General features: G+C 36.6%; 2 protein-coding genes across 3 annotated transcripts in view; one reads left to right on the forward strand and one right to left on the reverse strand.

Annotated features, from left to right (window-relative positions):
* LOC131428104 (uncharacterized) overlaps nt 1–21,061 on the forward strand; it is a 178,503-nt gene that overhangs the window by 94,718 nt on the left and 62,724 nt on the right. For both annotated transcript variants that reach the window (XM_058591765.1, XM_058591766.1), the window contains exons 3-4: nt 11,680–12,569; nt 20,453–20,915. In XM_058591765.1, coding sequence (XP_058447748.1) covers nt 12,388–12,569; nt 20,453–20,915 — 645 coding nt within the window. In that variant the 5' untranslated portion in view covers nt 11,680–12,387. The remainder of the gene's footprint in view (nt 1–11,679; nt 12,570–20,452; nt 20,916–21,061) is intronic.
* On the reverse strand, nt 12,549–13,999 carry LOC131428105 (uncharacterized). The gene is made up of 2 exons (XM_058591767.1): nt 13,919–13,999; nt 12,549–13,868 (listed from the first exon to the last, which is right to left on the reverse strand). Exons 1-2 carry the CDS (start codon nt 13,939–13,941, stop codon nt 12,683–12,685), a joined length of 1,209 nt encoding a protein of 402 aa, XP_058447750.1. The 5' UTR covers nt 13,942–13,999; the 3' UTR covers nt 12,549–12,682.

Genomic DNA, 21,061 nt, shown 5'->3' on the forward strand with positions numbered 1-21,061 from the left:
TTATTCGTCATAGTATGAAAATGTACGACCTCAGTTCTTTAGAAAACTTTCAAACAAATGAAAATGATAGGGGAATGCGGGGCAAAGTGGTGAAGTTAGAATTTTTACTATTAGTTTTTCGATCTAAGAAGAGATACAGTTTTCAACGTAACACATGGATCAGTCCCGAGACTAACAATGGAAACAACATTTTTTAGCAAAATTTTTTTTTATTCATCAACATAATCACCTTTCAGGGTGATACAATGGTTCCAACGTTTTTCCAATTTTTCAATACCATGTTTATAAAAAAAAATTATCTTTCGCTTCAAAATAAGCTTCAGTTTCAGCGATGACCTCCTCATTTGAGCTAAATCTTTTTTCCTGGAGCATTTTTTTAAGATCAGCAAAGAGCCAGTAGTCACTGGGGGCTAAATTTGGCGAGTATAGGGGGTGGGGAAGCAGATCAAAGCCCAATTCGTTCAATTTCGCCATTGTTTTCATCGTCTCGTGACAGGGTGCATTTTGTTCCATCGAAAGCAATCGCGGCACCCAGTTGGAAAAAACCTTTTTCATGCTCAATTTTTCATGAAAGATAGTAAATACACTTCCATATGATATCTGTGTCTTCTCAGCAATCTCACGGAGCTTCACTTTACGATCTTTCATTATAATTTTTGTCACTTCACTCACATTTTCCGGTGTAACGGCTTCCGAGCGTCATTTGTGTCGGTACGACCACGTTTAAACTCGGCGAACCACCGACAAATCGTTGCTTTTGATGGACAAGAGTCCGGATAACATTTTTCAATCCATTGTTTCGCTTGCACGGTGTTTTTACCCATTAAAAAACAATGTTTTATCAAAACACGAAACTCGGTTTTTTCCATTTTTTAAACAAACTACAAAACGACTTTACTCCAACCTCGATAACTCAGCTGTTTCTGGTCGGATCGACTTAAAATTTTGACCCGTTTCATGCAAAGGTTAGTACTCTAGAAAGACGTGGTTACTGGTTTACTACGAGCGCCATCTCTGCTTTAATCTCGGGACTTATTGATCCATGTGTTATTTAACGTATCAACATAATTTTTTGTTCATGCCATTGAAAATATGATAAAATTTTTAGTTGCTTGAAAAGCAAAGTCCTGGCATTACTTTCATTTCGTGGAATTTGGCCTTTCTGCTTCAACAGACTTTGCAGCCGATTCACAGCGTACAAAATCATTGCATGGTTAGTACTACTATCCTACTGACACTAAAAATCCTTCCAGGTCGGGGCTCGAACATATGTCAGTTGTATGATATGACCCCATGATATGATATGGGACTTTATTATAACAGCAATGGAAAATGGAATTTTATATCACTCGGTGACGTATTTATCTTCAGCGATTTCATTTTTATACTTGACGAAAATATGAAAATAATCCATGACAGTATTCTGAACCAGAACCCAGGTTCAGAGTTCAGTTTCAAATTCCAGATTCAGGATCAAGTTTCATCATTTAAATTCTCTTCCAGAATTCTTAAACTGAATTCTGTATTAAAACAGAATTTCGGTTACATAATTCAATTTTAAATTCAGATCTAGAATCCACATGCGGATTTCAATACTAAATTCCAGGTTCAGAATCGATTCAGAAAATGAATTCAAGACATGGATTCTGAAACTGAAATCGAAACCTGGAACAGGAATTGAATTCAAGACCAGAATTTCGGAACTGAAATTTGGACCTGTATTCTGAAGCTAAATTCAGAAACTCGGACTGAGTTCTGGTCTGAACCAGAATTTTATTTCTAGAATTCAGGGTGAGTCTCAGTTCCTAAATTCTAGACCAAGATTCCATAATTGAATTCTGTACCTGAGTTCTAAAACTAAACTAGAAACCCGAAAGAAGAGAGTTGAAAGGTCCTATTACCTCAATAAAATAAAACTGAATTCTTGTTGGAAATAAAATTTTGGTTCCAATTCAAATTGCTTTTTCGAATCTAGTCTCAGAATTCTTTTCCAAAATCATGATCTGAAACATGCTCCTGAATTCATAATTGATTTCAAGACTTGGACTCTGGAATTGGAGCTGATTTCCAGAATTAAAATTTCTGAACCTGGATTACGGAAGTGAGTTCTGAAACTGGAACAGAACTCTAAAACTGAATTCTGGACCTACATTTGAAATTCATCCAGACTCAAAATCAAGTTCAAGAATTCAGTTTCAATTCCCGAACTCAGTTCCAGGCTATATGATCAGAAATCAGTTCTACAATTTACAACCTGGTTTCTGGAACTGAATTCTAAAGCTTGAACTAAGTTCTGGACTTGGCCCTAGTACGAGATAGGCAAACACGCGTCATTAATTTTTCTATTTGATGCTGACTATATTCTGTTTTTATTATTTTTTAATTCACGACGTCATGGAACAAAAATTATGTTGTTATATCAAGCATAACCAAAACTATTCACGATCAAAAACTTATCACTTAACAAAAGGGCAAATTTTACGTCAAAAATAATTCCATAATTGACAGAAACAGCAACGCCATCCTGGATTTCAAAATATGATGTAGCCTCATGTCGTTGTATGAAAAATAGACTCAAAAACCTGTCACACCGGAATTCGTTCGATACTTCGATTGTCCAGATAAATATGATAAATCGAACTAATTACCGTCCATCTGATCGGTCTGATGGGCAAGATCACGCTTCGGAACAAGTTATACACATTGGCATTGACTAACAGTTACTATTACATACGAATTGGATGTCTCACGCGAAAGCCTAGTTCCTCACAATACCAAAAGCTTCAACAGCGACCATTTCCAGTCTGCGAGTTTGATCACCCTGTTTAAATTTCCGTCATTGCTTATCTCATTGCACTTCTCCGGGCCACAGCCGTACAAGGCCGCTTTCCATTTGTGATCTCTCGTACGTAATGAATCATTGCCCACTTTCTTGCCCCTCGCCCACTCACGAAGACGAAGTAGATTGGGATCTGGTTCAAGAATTACATCCCGCTTGCTTTTGTTCGGAAGCTGCGGTACCGTTTTGACCCGATTCCCTAGTAGCATTACACCATCCAGCGGGCGAACCCAATTGGAACTTAATCTCTGCATGATCAAGCAAATATGATCTAGCTGCAAAATAAGTAGGATGATTGGAAAGATGGTAGGTTAAAATTTGGATTACCATATTGAATCGTGCACCATTTTCCCACACACCACCAACGGGTTCTGTGTCATTGAAAAATGAAATGGTGTTAATGCAGTGTAATGTGTAATCCATTATTATTTAAATCGAATGAAATACATCGGGCAAACGAAAAGAACACTAGACATCCGTTTCAAACAGCACATTGCAGAAATATCCATAGCTTCAAAAAAAATGGAAATAAGACTATCATACAGGCCTTTATTGAAGATTATGAACCTACGACGAATGACATACAAATTTTAGGACAAATTTATATCCCACGGAAACTACATGTTGCTAAAAGTTTAGAAATATATAAATATATATATAAAATAAAATCAAAATGCCGAGAAACAAAATTGAGGAAAAAAATCATTTGCATATGGGCTTGCAGATATATGAATCCAGGATACACGGAAGGTGTACATCAAATTACGGGGAAACCTAGCGTTAATTCTTTAAAACAAGTGTCAACAACATTCGATCACTATCAATGAATAACGAAATACGCTGATCAAATATTTTCAGCCATCGAAAATTAAGTCAAAATTGACGTCATACCATCATGGAAAAACGAATTGAGCAACGTCATGAATGAAATCAATTGCTTTCAATGAAAATCTTCACTACCTAGTAGAGCTCTTGACAGTCATGAAATGCGAGCAAGTTGCATGTTATTCATCTCAGCTCCAGTAGTCATCCCATATACGAAGACTATTAGAGTGAGAACTGATGTCTCTGTTCGACAGAAGGACTTTAGGAGAAAAATGAAAATAAGTGAGTTTCGAGTTTTCGCGTCACTAGAACAGCAGTATTGTATAATTTTCGAACTATTTTATCTGTGAAATTGCTTCTTAGCCGAAGCAAAGATATTGTAAGCGATTTTATCACAATTCGTTGAATTCTCAGCTAATCCACCGCACGATATTTCTTTTTTTACACCACAAAAAGACGTTGAGTTAGAAGAAAACTAATGAATGTTTATAAAAGCTGGAGAGATGATCGATGGAAAAAGTTTTTCGAAGAATACTGTGTTGTTTTCGAGATATTTTGAAAACAAAATATAAGAAAAATCACTGGTTTATAATAATCACAGATTCAACAAGGGAATAACCACCATATTGAAAAAATACCTGCTTTTAGGTAATCGGTCCAGGTATCAAAAATTAGACTACCGTAGTCTTCTTGTTTTCCACTGGCATAAGAATTTACCTATGGTATAAAAGATTACCTACACTGAACTGTAGTATTGATAACGAAACACCTTGTTCGTCTAAGCGCCGTAAAACAACAGATAGTATCGTTGAACACTTTGTTTCCAAGTAGTGCGCAATTTCGAATCCGGCAGATACTCGATTCAAAGTTCTTTGTAGACCAATAATAGCACCGTTATATCCATAATTAGTACGGCTAAGAGGCAATCGAAGAAAGACGTTATTCCGAGGAGCTCTACTGCGTACATTTGAAGAAATTTCGCTGAGGAGTGCAGGGCAGTCTATTTTGTTGTTCATCATGTCGGCGATCAACATAGCACGGGACAAATCACGTCGAATGCCAAGAGTGTCGAGTCGAATCAATAATCCACGGCTTTCGTAGCTAGGCAGCTCGTAAGGGTTATTCCAAGGTAGCTGTCGAAGAGCAAAACGGACGAATCTGCGCTGTATCGATTCTATTCGGTGGGAGCCGTTAAGCTAATATGGGTTCCATATCGTAGAGCAGTACTCGAGCGTTGTGCGAGTGAGTGAGCAATATAGAGACTTTAAACAGTAAATGTCTGTGAAATGTTTTGCTATTCTCATTACAAATCCTAAAGTACGAGATGCCTTTGCTACAGTAAAGCTGACTACTACTTCATCAAGGCAGTAGTTGTATCTTATAGGAACTTTTTTGCGTGTGAACGTGATGATTGAGCATTTATCAATGTTCAAAGCCATTCGATTCACCTCACACCACTTTGAAAAATTTTTAAGTTGGTGTTGGAGGAAAACAGCATCCTCGTTACTTCGAACTATTTGGAATAGCTTGAGATCATCAGCGAAAGATAAACGTGAACAATTCAGAGAAAGATTCACATCGTTAAAATACAGCATGAAGATCAGGGGTCCGAGATGGCAGCCTTGTGGAATCCCAGAAGAAGCGATGAACTCTGTGTATATAGAGTCATTTATCTTGATTGCTAATTGGCGATTAATAAGGTATGTAGAAAACCAACGCAGGATGTTAGAACCAAATCCCAATCTATCTAACTTAGCAATAGTAATGGTGTGGTTAATTTTGTCAAAGGCAGCGGAAAGGTCCGTGTAGATAACGTCAGTTTGTAAACCGCAGGATATAGTATCCGTCACAAACGTTGTGAAGGTCAAGAGATTGGTAGTCGTGGACCGTTTCGGCCTAAACCCATGTTGTGTTTCTGCAATTAACCATTTACAATGGTTGAATATAGATTCAAGTACCGCCATTTCGAAAAGCTTTGGAATAGCACTGAGCAAGGTAATTCTACGGTAGTTGTCGATGTCTTTTTTTATGAACTGGAAACATGTATAAAAACTTCCAGGAATCAGGGAAGATCCCAGATGTTAGCGATAAACGAAACATTTGGCAGAGAGGTGAGGAATTATTAATAGGTAAAATAGGGAGAGACCAATGTTTGTTGTCTGATTGACAGAGAGGATGTTTGGATACACCCAAACCTCCATTTACGTAACTTATATATGTATATATGTATTAATATACGTATGCATGTGTGCAAATATTTATATTTTCTAATATATATAAATATTGGTGAAGTAAAAGCGATCATTCATATGTATAAATATATACACATATATGCAGATATGTGAGTGTGTAAGCATATATACATACATATATAAGGTACGTAAATAGAGGTTTGGGTGTGTAGGGTACTACAACTAGAACTATGTCTACCACAGCTCAGGGTGGCGGAAATGGCACACGCATATGGCACACAATTACATAAGAACGCAAGTTCGAGTCCTATCTCTGAGCGTATCTTTTTCCAAAAAAAAAGATCTTTTATGTGTATTTCTCATTCATTTGGCATAGAGAATTTTTCAATCAGTTTCCCATCATTGCTGATAAAAACACACTCTTGATATTGATAGTAAAATTTTAGAACAATAACTACTCATGGGACCATGTAACTTTATGAAAATCAGTCCGGCAATCTCTAATCACATCGACTGGCAATCATAAAACAATAATTTTTCATTAATAACCTTTGGATAAGTAAGTGTTATAAGCGAAGAATATGTAGATATTGCAAACTACTTACGCTTTAATGACCCTTGCAGTTTATCATGTTTTAATTAAATTTATCACATAGGAAATTCACGTTATTTTTCTTAGGGGAGAAGCAATATCATTTGATTCACCATCATTCGCCCCATCGTCTACCGTACCCATTGTGTCATCGTCGCAGTTGTTGTTATTGGCATTATTGTTACAAGGATCCCTTGTCTTGTTTTCATTTTGTTGTATATTGGTAGCGATTGATATTTCAATTGATGAGAGTGTTCTTAGTTGAACCGTTTTTGAAAAAAATGAAAGTTCCCTGAAATTCCACAATGAAGAATTTTTACTATTTCGTTATAATACTAACATAACAGTGCCTGAGGGATACTAGTATTTCGAATGCTATTTGTTCTCATCCTCAGTGTATCAGTTTGAAAGTCTGTTTAAACATACTACAGATACTAGTATTTCGAATGATATTTGCACTGAGGATGAGTGCAAACAGCATTTGAAATACTGGTATGTTTAAACAGACTTTTAAACTGATACACTGTGTAATATGAGCCTTTAACACTAAATCTCCTCACACATTCTAGACCATGTAATATGAATATTCAAGACTAAATCTTTCACCATACGCACTTGACAAAATCCCGTAAAAGCACCATTCCACGAAAACCTAGAAACCTACATAAATTAAATACATTACCTACATGAAGGCAACTAAAATATCAACACTTGCACTTTCCGGTGACCCAGAGAAGAAACACCGTGGTCATAAAATTCGACTGCAGAAACAAGGAAGCATCAAATTTCAAATCGTTATGTCATCAAAAAGGCAGAACACACAAAATAAACATAACCGACTGTGTCACTTCCCTCTTCTTGACGTCCCTCATGTCAACAATTGAATACCAGCCAGCACGACCTAGAATAACAGTAACTCAGGAGCACATACTAACTCAAACCGACACTCACGAGAATAACCCAACATTCTATCGCCATCTCCTCTCCGTATCACACCCACTCACTCTCATCAAGAAGCTTATTTCCTCTCTTACTCACAAAATATACAATGTGCACAGAGGAGCGAGTAAATTAGCGAAATTAATAAATTTTGCCTAATATGAGTAAAAAAGAAAAAGATGCCTTCAAACGGTTTAACTTAAGTTATAACTAACAATTTTTTCAGTAATTTGATTTTCTAGCCTTGATAATAGTATATCATAAGAATTTCTCTTATCTGATTCTGATGCAGTTTATTCAATTTTACTCCATTTGAAAAAGGGCGGGAGATCAACGATTTCAGACGTAGATCATGTCATGTCTTATCTTGATCATATGTGATTTTCCTCCACTAACATCAAAGCTTATCGAATCATCCAATGATTGAACTTACATAAATCAAGAATCATTTTAGCTCAAAATCACTACCCATTGTGTGACGGAAGATCAGTACCGATATTGATCGATGTGATTTAAAATTCACTGATCAACTGATCATGAAAAGATTCTCCGGCAGTGATCTCGTTTTGAAGAGGTTTTGGTCTTTGTTTTCTCAGCCCTGTATGCTACACTAAGGAAATGTTATTCTTTACCTAAAACAATAATATATCTGTGTACCCCTAGGAAGAATAGAACAGATGATTTAAATGTTTCATCAATTCCAACCAAATACTTTTGTTAATTTATATGATTGATATTAATAAAATAATTCCGATGATTTTGTAGTTTTAGGGATATTTTTTAATCTACTGACAGCATGTAATAAATCGATTTTTCCCTCATATTTGTATGGTTTGTCATACATATTGAGAATGTATTGAGCTGAATTTTATTTATTTTGAATTCGTGACATGTGTCATAGAGTGGGTGGGGGGTCTTTGCTTCTGTGACAATTTGTGACAGAGGGGGGATGGGTAGTCAAAAATCGTAAAAAAAAGCGTGACGTCTTTTATGAACAGCCCCTAATACCACTTAAGGCTCTTTTATAAGTAGGTGGCAAGGGCAAGGTAAATCCTAACTATTTTCTTCTGATCGGTATTGTTCCCTCTCGATTGAAAGAATTTCTCTGTATTGCGACAGATTGTTTCTAAGGAGATTTCTTATACTGAGCTCATCAGTGATTAACAATTATCCCGCAATCAGCAAGTACGTTTGCAGAAATTTCAAAATATGTGAAGGCTTTTGCCCAAATACAGGTAAAAAAATGACGGTTTTCAATTTCGCATGGCAATGCGCAGTTATTTTCTGACGTTATATTTCGGAGAAGTTTTCCGGTGGGCTTTTGGAAAAATTGAATTTGTCCAAAAGGAAGACGTGAACATAATAACTACAAATTAATTTCGTTTATTTATAGAATGCTCCTTCCAGATCATGCTTTCATTGTCGGGAAGTCATATCGCCGAAAGTCATTTCGCCGAAAGTCGTTTAGCCGAATGCCATTTCGCCGAAAGGGTCATTTCGCCGAAAGGGTCATCTCGCCGAAAGGATCATTTCGCCGAAAGGGTCATCTCGCCGAAAGGGTCATTTCGCCGTAAGGGTCATATCTCCAGCATGTTATGTCTCCTGTATAACTGATGTGGCCAAGCCAAGATAGTCGACGCCAGCTGAATCGGTCGCCGACCCGCCGTCGGAAGCGGCGGCCTCTTGCATACAAACCTGTAACCACCTCGTTTGCCCGGTCTATTCAAAGCTAGGTTTCTTTGCTTTAGTTAGGTCCGAACGAGCGGTAGTGAGGTCGGACAGCACATGAACCAAAACGATGTGGCGTAGCCGCATTAGTATTTTTTCATTTTCACTCAATAAACGGAAAATACCACCTACATTTGCCTAGTAGATACACCTATGCAATTGCTTTGATGCTTACTAGCTAATAGTCAACAAGTTTTCTTGGGAACTACTTTCTTAATTTTTTCGGTTTTTAACGATCAAACAAACTAGAGATTATAAGAAGAGAAAGAATATGAAAATTAAAGAGCCATAGTACTCAAGGAAGAGCAAGGATGTGCAGAATAAAGTGCGGAAAAGTGAGATGTGACAAGGGTCATTTAAGTAAGCAGAAGGCTTCTCGTATCTAAACTTTTACCTTCTACCAGAGGAGTCGAACTTAGGCATCTTAGCGATACGTGTCATCCGAGTCTCTGATATGTCAGAAAGTAAAGGCAAAGATCATTTGCCATTTACTATCCGAACCGGCAAAAGTAAAGTTACGAGAAGTTGTCACATTCTGCCCACGACGGTTTCTCACACAATGTGTTTCATTGTGTTGATATTTTCTCATCTCTATATAGTTAGTTATAACACCGGAATGGAAGATTTGTCCGAAACTATTGCTTGAGTGCCTGGAGTTGTAGCGTATGGCTATGCGTCCCAGGGTACAAGCGGCGCGCGGACAGCGCTCCATTCATCGCTGTGTGTGATGGAATCCCATCAATTTTTTTTACTTTTTGCTTTTTTATTTATGACTTCTGGTCGGCGAAACGGCTTTTGGCGAAATGGCTTTCGGCGAAATGACCCTGATCCCGCCAGAACAAACTATGGATTAAATGAACCGTTTACTAGTATGTGTCGTTTATTCGTTAACTTATATAATGTCTTCGATTTTCATGTATCTCGAAATGTAATCAAACGATTGTTTCTTAGTCACTTATCATGTTAGTTTTAGAATCAATGATTGGTACAAAGATGAGGAGGTTTTATGCCTACTGGAGGCAGAGGTTTAAAAATTTTCAACTCCAGTGGGCTTTTCCCTGCTCCACATGCATGCATACATACATTATTGTATTTTCGATCAACCCCCACTCCTCTCCACCATTCTTTATTGGAAACTAACTAGATTCGCCCGCCGAAATTGACCCGGTCGTCATTTATTCTTTCTCTCTGTCTTCCACCATGTCTTCGATCACTAATTAGATCTACATGCCGATTCTAAACCCGTCGTTTTCTCTGCCTTCCACCATCTTTTTGGTCACTAATTAGATCTTCATGTCGAGTCTAACACAGTTGCTAGCTCAGGCTCGTCTACCCCCTTCTCCACCAACCCTTGTATACATTCCCACTCTTTTCTTCTCACTCACTTTTTAAGCAAGAGTACTATTAATTAGTTATAGGGTTATAGATTTAGTTTTAATTGTTAGTTTTAATTGTTAGTTTCAATTGTTAGTAATAAGTCCAAATGTATCTGTTGGATCATTGTAATCTGTTGATACAAATAATGAGAAGGTTTTATGCCTGCTGGAGAGAGAGATTACCAAATTTCATCTCTATCGGGCTTTTCCCTTGCTCCATAAATAAATAAAATAAAATAAACTAAAAAGATATGTCGGAGAACTTCAACGAAGTGTCTGCGACTAGTCCGAATTGTATATTTAAGAATTGATCGCACTCAGATTATATGTAATGAAATGTAATGTATATTTTTCGTATGTTTGTACGAAAATAAAATGAAATCTTGATCCCCGATTGCATATTTGTATAAAATACAAAGGATTTATTTGTTTGCTTTCAATTGTTGAAGGTTACGTAAATCATGAATTTCACTTTGTTTGCTTTCGCCGAACATGAATTAAAAGTTATGTCGAACAGACGGTAAACAGTAAACGATTTCGGAAATAACTGACGTTTGTCAAATTTGAGATTTCCGAGACTCTGTAATTTTATCTTTTGCCGAAATGATTACCGAGTACTCAGCGGTGCGAATCTTGGAAATTATTGCAATGAGATTCTGCGAAATAAGTGTGTAGCTTCGACAACCGAGCTCCATTTTTTCACAGTTTTAATGGGATCTAACACGAGAAGTTATTTGGAACTGGAAAGTTTGTCCCACCCTCATACATACACACAGAAGTTTTCTAAGCTCGACGAGCTAAGGCAAATAGTATATAACATTTAACTCTTCGAACCTCGGTTCTATGAGGAAGGCAAAAATTAATCACTGTACATTAGAATGGATTTTAGAAATAGTCACAGCTTTAAACATTTACGTTTAAGCTTCATATAAAGTCAATCTAGTTACTAAGTTCGTTTCAGTTAGAGAAATATGGAACAAATTGAGGGTATTATCTTCGCACAAATAATTGGGCTCGATTTACTGTAATTGTTGTTACGGTCGAAACAGGGGTAGGTCCAACATCGAACGAAAACGGCTTTGGCTTTAGAGACTTTGGTGGGTTTTTTTGTGATTTGAACACATTTATGTAAATGCTATAATCTTCACCAGTTCACTAATTTCGTTTTTATTCAATTACTATTTTCAGATTTTAAGTTCCACGCGACTACAAACAACTACAACAATTCACGTCAGCAGTGATATGAATTGACCACAATTTCACTTACAAATATATTGTATGAAAATAAATCAAAACCGCGACCTCTAATGTTATTGGACCAAAACCGTGATTGAAAAACCAGGCGGTCTCAATTTCCCTCCCTCGCAATCATACCACCCTCATGTGGGGTCAAGTTTGCATGGAAGAAAATAGGTTCGAAGCAAATGGGAAAATTCGATCGCGAATCAGCCACTCCAGCTGCTCGTTGAACCAGTAAATTGCGAACCAATCCGGTTTTCTTGTTTATTTGTTTCAGTGGGAAATGGTTTGCTGATGGTCCGAAATTGTAATTTGAAATCAATTTCGTGATTAAACTGGTCAGAGAGTATCGGTTTTAGCGTGGATGTGACCCGATTATTACAAAGCAATGATAGACGAGACCCCCCGACATAGTCCCAGCGGATGTTTCTTTCAAGTTCACAGCCAGAAAATGTCACCTCAACAGTTACTGGTGCGAGAAATGCCATGCCGGTACAAACAATGACTTTCGAAGAAGAATCTGAAAAACTTTAGCAATAATACTAACCGAGAAGAAAAGTGAAATCTCAAAATGCCCTAGTGGGAAATTGTCAACCAAAACAGCTTCACTTGCGGTGAATTTTTAAACAAAACAGTGAAACCGAAAAAGCACCAACCATGGTGACATACAACATGGACGGACTGCAACACCACCAACCGCGATTGAGTCGGCAACGGCGTGGTTCCAGCGTTTCGTCCGGTTTCCGGCTACTGAATGCTGACCAGCTGGACTCGATTTCCAGTGTGAGCCGTAATTCCATTTACAAGCTCAGAATCGATTCGATGTTTGACGACACGAGGTAAGTGATTTTTTTTAAATTCAACCTATTAAACATTGCATAGCTGGTGTGATAAAATTTATTTAAAACCCTTACTAGAGGCCTAACAGATTCTATAATTCTTCTAAAACATGCTACGTTCTTCCATTCTGCCTCACACTATTCGTCCTCGCTATCAAATCCAACCGCTCTTTTAACCTGTACCGTGATACTTCCTTTTCCGATACTTCCAAATCATCTCTAGCTGCTTTTAACATTTCCTCTAACGAAGCCACTTTGTTCGCTAATTTCAGTTCCATCTCTGATTTTTTCACCATCAAAAGCTGATTGTCTCTCTCCAGTATTCGAACGCTTTCGTACATCATCTGGCACGAATCATTTGCTATCCGTTCATAATTCTGCATCGAAACAGAGGGTGAACTTATCACTTCTAACGCAACTTGTTTTTGTTGTACTTGATGATGTTGTTGTTGTTGTTGTTCCTGCTGAGGGTCGAAATCAATCTCTACAAATTCGTACTTTGCCTGCGGGATCACCGCGACCGAATCGTAACAGCAAAGACCACCTTCACTTTTGCCACTGCACACATCATCGGCATCGAACAGTCGTACGTCTCGATCCCAAATCTGCTGCCTCGTCGACCGGATCCAATTGCAGCTCCAATAGTTACTCGAAAGACGCACTCGTTCCAACTTGGGAAATCCTATAGGAAACCATGGAATTTGCATCAACTGATTGTTATTGACCCAAAAATTCTTCAACCGATTCAACCGAAGATCGGAACTGCCATCAATTCGAGCAATGCGATTCCAGGAGAGGTCCAAAACCAATAGGTTGTTCATTTGCTGGAACCAATCCAAGCTTATATGGCTCAATCGGTTCCGAGAAAGATCCAAAATCGATAGCGCAAACAGATAGCGAATTGTGTTTGGTAGCGTTACTATCGGGTTTCGGTTTATCATCAAAGTGTTCAAATTGTAGTTCGGAATGGTTGCAATACTCAAGTTTGTCAGGCCCGTTTTATCGATTCGTAGCGAGTGCAAAGTTTCCGAACTGAAGTTGACCGTTTGAACATGACCTTCTTTAAGCGTTAAAAAGTTTATATCTCCTAAGCTCACAAAAAGATTACTCGAAAAGCTCTTTATCGATCCAGAGTCGATAATTAACTGCAAAACATCCGGGAATCGGAGCGTTCTATGATCTTCCTGGGGATCAATGGTTATGTTGTGGATGTAACAATTCCGTTCATTCTGTATCCGATCACATGAGAAAAGCTTTCCGGAAGTCCGAACCAAGACAAATAGTAAACCTGTAAAAGCACTGAAAGGATTTATTACCTTTAAAAAATGGCATCGATTATTCACACTCACAATACAAATGATTTTTTCTTCATTTCGTCAGAAGTAAACTGTATGCCGTATTCCGTGATTGTAAAACCATCAGAACGTAGTGAGCTTTCAAGTTCAGAAGCATTGCAACTGATAACAAAATTGATTGTGCATATTACTGACGCACCGAGCGCGTATTGATCAGCTTCAGCATATGCAATCTGCATATGCAATCTGAAGGTTTAGAAAACAGAAACATCTTGTTGAAAAACTTTCAAACGAATTTTTATGAGTGATTTCTACTTACCTGCCGATACAAACGATTTAAATTGACGATTTGATTTGAAAAAAGAATGCATTCCATACTCTTTCCTATCTTAATTCCTTTATTCCTTTATTCCTTTATTCCTTTATTCCTTTATTCCTTTATTCCTTTATTCCTTTATTCCTTTATTCCTTTATTCCTTTATTCCTTTATTCCTTTATTCCTTTATTCCTTTATTCCTTTATTCCTTTATTCCTTTATTCCTTTATTCCTTTATTCCTTTATTCCTTTATTCCTTTATTCCTTTATTCCTTTATTCCTTTATTCCTTTATTCCTTTATTCCTTTATTCCTTTATTCCTTTATTCCTTTATTCCTTTATTCCTTTATTCCTTTATTCCTTTATTCCTTTATTCCTTTATTCCTTTATTCCTTTATTCCTTTATTCCTTTATTCCTTTATTCCTTTATTCCTTTATTCCTTTATTCCTTTATTCCTTTATTTCTTTATTCCTTTATTCCTTTATTCCTTTATTTCTTTATTCCTTTATTCCTTTATTCCTTTATTCCTTTATTCCTTTATTCCTTTATTCCTTTATTCCTTTATTCCTTTATTCCTTTATTCCTTTATTCCTTTATTCCTTTATTCCTTTATTCCTTTATTCCTTTATTCCTTTATTCCTTTATTCCTTTATTCCTTTATTCCTTTATTCCTTTATTCCTTTATTCCTTTATTCCTTTATTCCTTTATTCCTTTATTCCTTTATTCCTTTATTCCTTTATTCCTTTATTCCTTTATTCCTTTATTCCTTTATTCCTTTATTCCTTTATTCCTTTATTCCTTTATTCCTTTATTCCTTTATTCCTTTATTCCTTTATTCCTTTATTCCTTTATTCCTTTATTCCTTTATTCCTTTATTCCTTTATTCCTTTATTCCTTTATTCCTTTATTCCTTTATTCCTTTATTCCTTTATTCCTTTATTCCTTTATTCCTTTATTCCTTTATTCCTTTATTCCTTTATTCCTTTATTCCTTTATTCCTTTATTCCTTTATTCCTTTATTCCTTTATTCCTTTATTCCTTTATTCCTTTATTCCTTTATTCCTTTATTCCTTTATTCCTTTATTCCTTTATTCCTTTATTCCTTTATTCCTTTATTCCTTTATTCCTTTATTCCTTTATTCCTTTATTCCTTTATTCCTTTATTCCTTTATTCCTTTATTCCTTTATTCCTTTATTCCTTTATTCCTTTATTCCTTTATTCCTTTATTCCTTTATTCCTTTATTCCTTTATTCCTTTATTCCTTTATTCCTTTATTCCTTTATTCCTTTATTCCTTTATTCCTTTATTCCTTTATTCCTTTATTCCTTTATTCCTTTATTCCTTTATTCCTTTATTCCTTTATTCCTTTATTCCTTTATTCCTTTATTCCTTTATTCCTTTATTCCTTTATTCCTTTATTCCTTTATTCCTTTATTCCTTTATTCCTTTATTCCTTTATTCCTTTATTCCTTTATTCCTTTATTCCTTTATTCCTTTATTCCTTTATTCCTTTATTCCTTTATTCCTTTATTCCTTTATTCCTTTATTCCTTTATTCCTTTATTCCTTTATTCCTTTATTCCTTTATTCCTTTATTCCTTTATTCCTTTATTCCTTTATTCCTTTATTCCTTTATTCCTTTATTCCTTTATTCCTTTATTCCTTTATTCCTTTATTCCTTTATTCCTTTATTCCTTTATTCCTTTATTCCTTTATTCCTTTATTCCTTTATTTCTTTATTCCTTTATTCCTTTATTCCTTCATTTCTTTATTCCTTTATTCCTTTATTCCTTTATTCCTTTATTCCTTTATTCCTTTATTCCTTTATTCCTTTATTCCTTTATTCCTTTATTCCTTTATTCCTTTATTCCTTTATTCCTTTATTCCTTTATTCCTTTATTCCTTTATTCCTTTATTCCTTTATTCCTTTATTCCTTTATTCCTTTATTCCTTTATTCCTTTATTCCTTTATTCCTTTATTCCTTTATTCCTTTATTCCTTTATTCCTTTATTCTCTTATTCCTTTATTCCTTTATTCCTTTATTCCTTTATTCCTTTATTCCTTTATTCCTTTATTCCTTTATTCCTTTATTCCTTTATTCCTTTATTCCTTTATTCCTTTATTCCTTTATTCCTTTATTCCTTTATTCCTTTATTCCTTTATTCCTTTATTCCTTTATTCCTTTATTCCTTTATTCCTTTATTCCTTTATTCCTTTATTCCTTTATTCCTTTATTCCTTTATTCCTTTATTCCTTTATTCCTTTATTCCTTTATTCCTTTATTCCTTTATTCCTTTATTCCTTTATTCCTTTATTCCTTTATTCCTTTATTCCTTTATTCCTTTATTCCTTTATTCCTTTATTCCTTTATTCCTTTATTCCTTTATTCCTTTATTCCTTTATTCCTTTATTCCTTTATTCCTTTATTCCTTTATTCCTTTATTCCTTTATTCCTTTATTCCTTTATTCCTTTATTCCTTTATTCCTTTATTCCTTTATTCCTTTATTCCTTTATTCCTTTATTCCTTTATTCCTTTATTCCTTTATTCCTTTATTCCTTTATTCCTTTATTCCTTTATTCCTTTATTCCTTTATTCCTTTATTCCTTTATTCCTTTATTCCTTTATTCCTTTATTCCTTTATTCCTTTATTCCTTTATTCCTTTATTCCTTTATTCCTTTATTCCTTTATTCCTTTATTCCTTTATTCCTTTATTCCTTTATTCCTTTATTCCTTTATTCCTTTATTCCTTTATTCCTTTATTCCTTTATTCCTTTATTCCTTTATTCCTTTATTCCTTTATTCCTTTATTCCTTTATTCCTTTATTCCTTTATTCCTTTATTCCTTTATTCCTTTATTCCTTTATTCCTTTATTCCTTTATTCCTTTATTCCTTTATTCCTTTATTCCTTTATTCCTTTATTCCTTTATTCCTTTATTCCTTTATTCCTTTATTCCTTTATTCCTTTATTCCTTTATTCCTTTATTCCTTTATTCCTTTATTCCTTTATTCCTTTATTCCTTTATTCCTTTATTCCTTTATTCCTTTATTCCTTTATTCCTTTATTCCTTTATTCCTTTATTCATATATAATAATTTACCCCGTTCTCACTTTTCTCATAAATGTAAATGTACCTGTTAACTGTTACAGAATTCGCTATAACTTTAGAAAACCAATCGATTCAGCACGACGAATTGAGCAAATCTCCGTGTGTGTATCAGCCCAACTTTTACGTATTTATGGGCCCGGGGGCAAATTTTATTCGGGTGCCCCAAACATGCTGAATGACCTTTATTTTTGCTCACTGAGTCCCTTCAAGTGCTCCCGCTGCCCCTCTGTAAAAGCGCCCCTGGTGTGTATGTGTGTGTAGGTCGAGATCTCAGAGATGGATGGGTTTGATTTAGATCAAACTTGTCGCAAATGATAAACCTTGTCGTCAGCCTGAACTCTGTTGAATGTTTTTGATATCGGATGTTTACTTTTTGAGTTATGTACAGTTTTATGTCAAAATTTTAAATTTTTGACAATATTTGTCACAACTTGACTTTTAAACAAAATACGTTTTGAGACCTAAGTTCTACACGGTAATAGCTAACCAAAAGCAAAGTCTTGGCATTACATTCCTTTCGTGGAATTTGGCCTTTCTGTTTCAACAGACTTCGCAGCCGATTCTTAGTGTACAGAATCATTGCATGGCTGGATCCTACTGACACTAAGAATCCTTCCAGGTCGGGGCTCGCACAACACGACAACTGGCTTGTAAGACCAGCGTCCTATGCATTGAACCGCCAACCCGGTTGCTAACCAACAAACCATAAATTGTTAAAATCCGTCTTTTTCAATCGATATTTTTGTGCAAGCGGTTATTGCAGTGCACAGTGGTCCAAATTACTCCATTGTGTTATTTTGACCGATTTTGACCAAATTAGTTGCAAATGTATTCGCTATTGATTTTGCTTTTGGAGTTATTCAAACTTTTATGTCAAAATTAGCAGTTTTTTAGCAATATCTATTACAAATGGTTCAATGAATATTTATTGAAATTGTCCTGAATATTTGAATAGATATTTTTTCCAAGTTAGTTTAATAAGTTATTTTAATCTTACTAGTCACAATTTTTGAGAGACAAACGAGTATTGATGTAGAGAACATGTAGATCGATAGAAAAGGTAATCATGTCACTTCTAGGTGGTTTCAATATGTTTTTTTTCTACAAATTTCGACCAAAAATTAAGATTTTACAAGTTTTTTCAGCAGATTCCTAGAGCTTACTACGGTAAATTCGGACCATTTATCCTATTGTTTGATGATGGTATAAGAGTACGAAACAGCCAAAACCATGGTCTTTTTCAACTCTTCCAGTAGCTGTTCTGTATTCCAGATCCTGACTATCAATCAGTGTGAACAAGCTTCAACCAAACCGAACCTATCAAATTCCACATTGATACTATCCTTACCATAGCAGTATAGTTTTTATCACCTGCCTTGCCAACTAAGCCACTGCTCTTACTGTCTCAATCATTTGCCTCTGCGCCTCTTCAGGTGTTTATCGTAGTGCTGCATTTGCAGAAAGCCGTCCAATGAATCATGTCACCGTAATTGATTTAGTGGAATGGGTCATTCTGCCGAATCGTCTAAAAATGATAAAATTGTGAATATCTTTTGACCTTATCTACGAAGTATAAAATCCAGTTCTTCATTGTCAACTCGAACATAAATTTCGATTGAAATAATGCACACTCGAAAAGCTCGTAAAAATAAAGCTTCTTACTAAAAACACTATCCCACGATAACTGATGCCGCTTCATTTCAAATAATCCATTTACCCTAAAAAAGCTTTTTCGATGTCGATCAATCTTTTCATGTTCATCAAAAAGCTTCCAAAGTTAAAATAAATGAAAGTTTATTAATAGTTAAGCCTCTGCCATTATTGGTCGATCCCCGCGAGCGAATCAGCTTTCCAACCGTTTACTGGTGATCGCCCAACTGGTTAGTTTCTGTTGATCGACGAAAGCTCTCGATCGCGAAAGCTCGAAACTACACACGGAACTCGAAAGAAAGCTCATCTGCAAACACAATCGCAGCTCTGTAAAACCGATTCGAGGGAGCTTTTTTTGACTTCGTCTAGAAAGTAGGAAAAACTAGACGAACGAACATCCCCGTGGGAGAAAGGTCAGTTAATCGAACACGCACCCATGGTAGCGTGAACAAGCCGAGAGCGAGAAAAGCGGTAAGAAAGCCGACTAACATTTTTCGTTCAAGCCAAACGACAAAGAAAAGTGGCCTTTACGCGATCCCGCACGGGTTGTCTTCGTTCAATAACTGTTCGAACTTGGCGCGGTGCGGAACGCATTTAGTCGATCTCGTGTAGTCCCTTTGCGGATTGTTTTGTACGTTGTGAAGTTACGCGTGTGTTTTAAGGCTGCCCTCCCTCCAACCACCCAATAACAATAACAACAACAGCAGCAACCTCAACAACGTTCGATTCGAAATAGAGAGTTCGTCGTTTTGTCTCCTTTGCTGGATGGTTTCGCGTTTGCTTTGATTGGATTGGGCGTTGTAGATGCATTTAATTGGCCGAATTTCAACAATTTGTGATTCTCATAAATGATTAATAGTGTTTAATTAACCCGTGCTGACAAGGCGAGAGTGTATGTTTGGTTTGAAATCACCACTGAACGGTTGCGGGGCAGTGCATTCCAAATGTTTGAAAAAGTGTGAAATCTGTCAGTTAGCCAGACCTTCACAGTGTAACGTAATTACAGTTTGGTGACAGAGATCGACGAGATTTTTATTGGCAAATAACGTTGAAAATTCGAAAATCTATTTGTGACACCTGACAGCTTTGTCAATCGGTTCAATATCAAAGAGGGAGTGGATATTTTTTGGAGATCAAACCGCGAAGCGCCCATGTGCAACAATCAGTGTACATCCGATGCTCATTCTCCGAACGAGTCGGTTCAATGTGGCAAACCGTTAGTGATTTCTTTGTGTTCATAATCCACCAGCTATGCCTTTACGATAACAACAGTTCCCAAAATAACAAAACTGGTGACAGTGGTACTACTAATAACTATAACAGCACCGGGGAGCATTTCTGTGCGACCCTCAACCGCAATGATTCCGTTATTAACCCGATTAACCATCAACACTACCGTCACTCATGCTGTGATCCCTCCGGTCCTGGTCCTGGTCCTGGTCCTGGTCCCGGTGCAGTGCAAACCATCCCCAAGGGTACAGCTAACGATGCCGTCTATTCCTCTTCTAGATCGATCATCAGTCAACGGATCGATGATCGTAGCTCGATAAACCTCGGCGGAATCGGGGCCGGAGGTCGCCGCCGGTCGTCCTCGATCCATGGTGCGGGCTCGATCAGTAGCGCCGCCCGTACCGGTGGACCGAGAGCGATCATAAACGATCGGGACAATCTGGACATTGGCGGATTGGCGAACAATCTGCGCGATTTGCGCGGTGGCAGCAGTGGCAGTGCCGCTAGCCATGGCAGTCGGCACGAGTCCAGCAACTGCGTGCAGGCGCAAATCGAAAAAATGTTCAACGATGTCGCCAAGGAGCAGAGCAGCGACGGCAGCGGATCAACGGCGGCGGCCATCAACGGGCAGACCTTTTCGGTGCGGTGTCTCGGTTCGCTGCCTCTGAAGGACAAGGTGACCAGCCTGGTGGGCCTACAGGAACCGCTGTGGCAGCTATACCTGAGCGGTGCTGGACATGGGGTAAGTCTATATTTATTTTTTTCGTTTGATATTTACTGAAACATGTGACTGTAATTCAGCACAGAAAAAATATACTTTAGAGTGTATCATCGAGAAACCATCGGTGAACCAAAATTTGCTGTTAGTATGCAATTACCGATTACAAT

This window comes from Malaya genurostris, chromosome 2, assembly GCF_030247185.1.
Source record: "Malaya genurostris strain Urasoe2022 chromosome 2, Malgen_1.1, whole genome shotgun sequence".
NCBI classification, from domain to species: domain Eukaryota; kingdom Metazoa; phylum Arthropoda; class Insecta; order Diptera; family Culicidae; genus Malaya; species Malaya genurostris.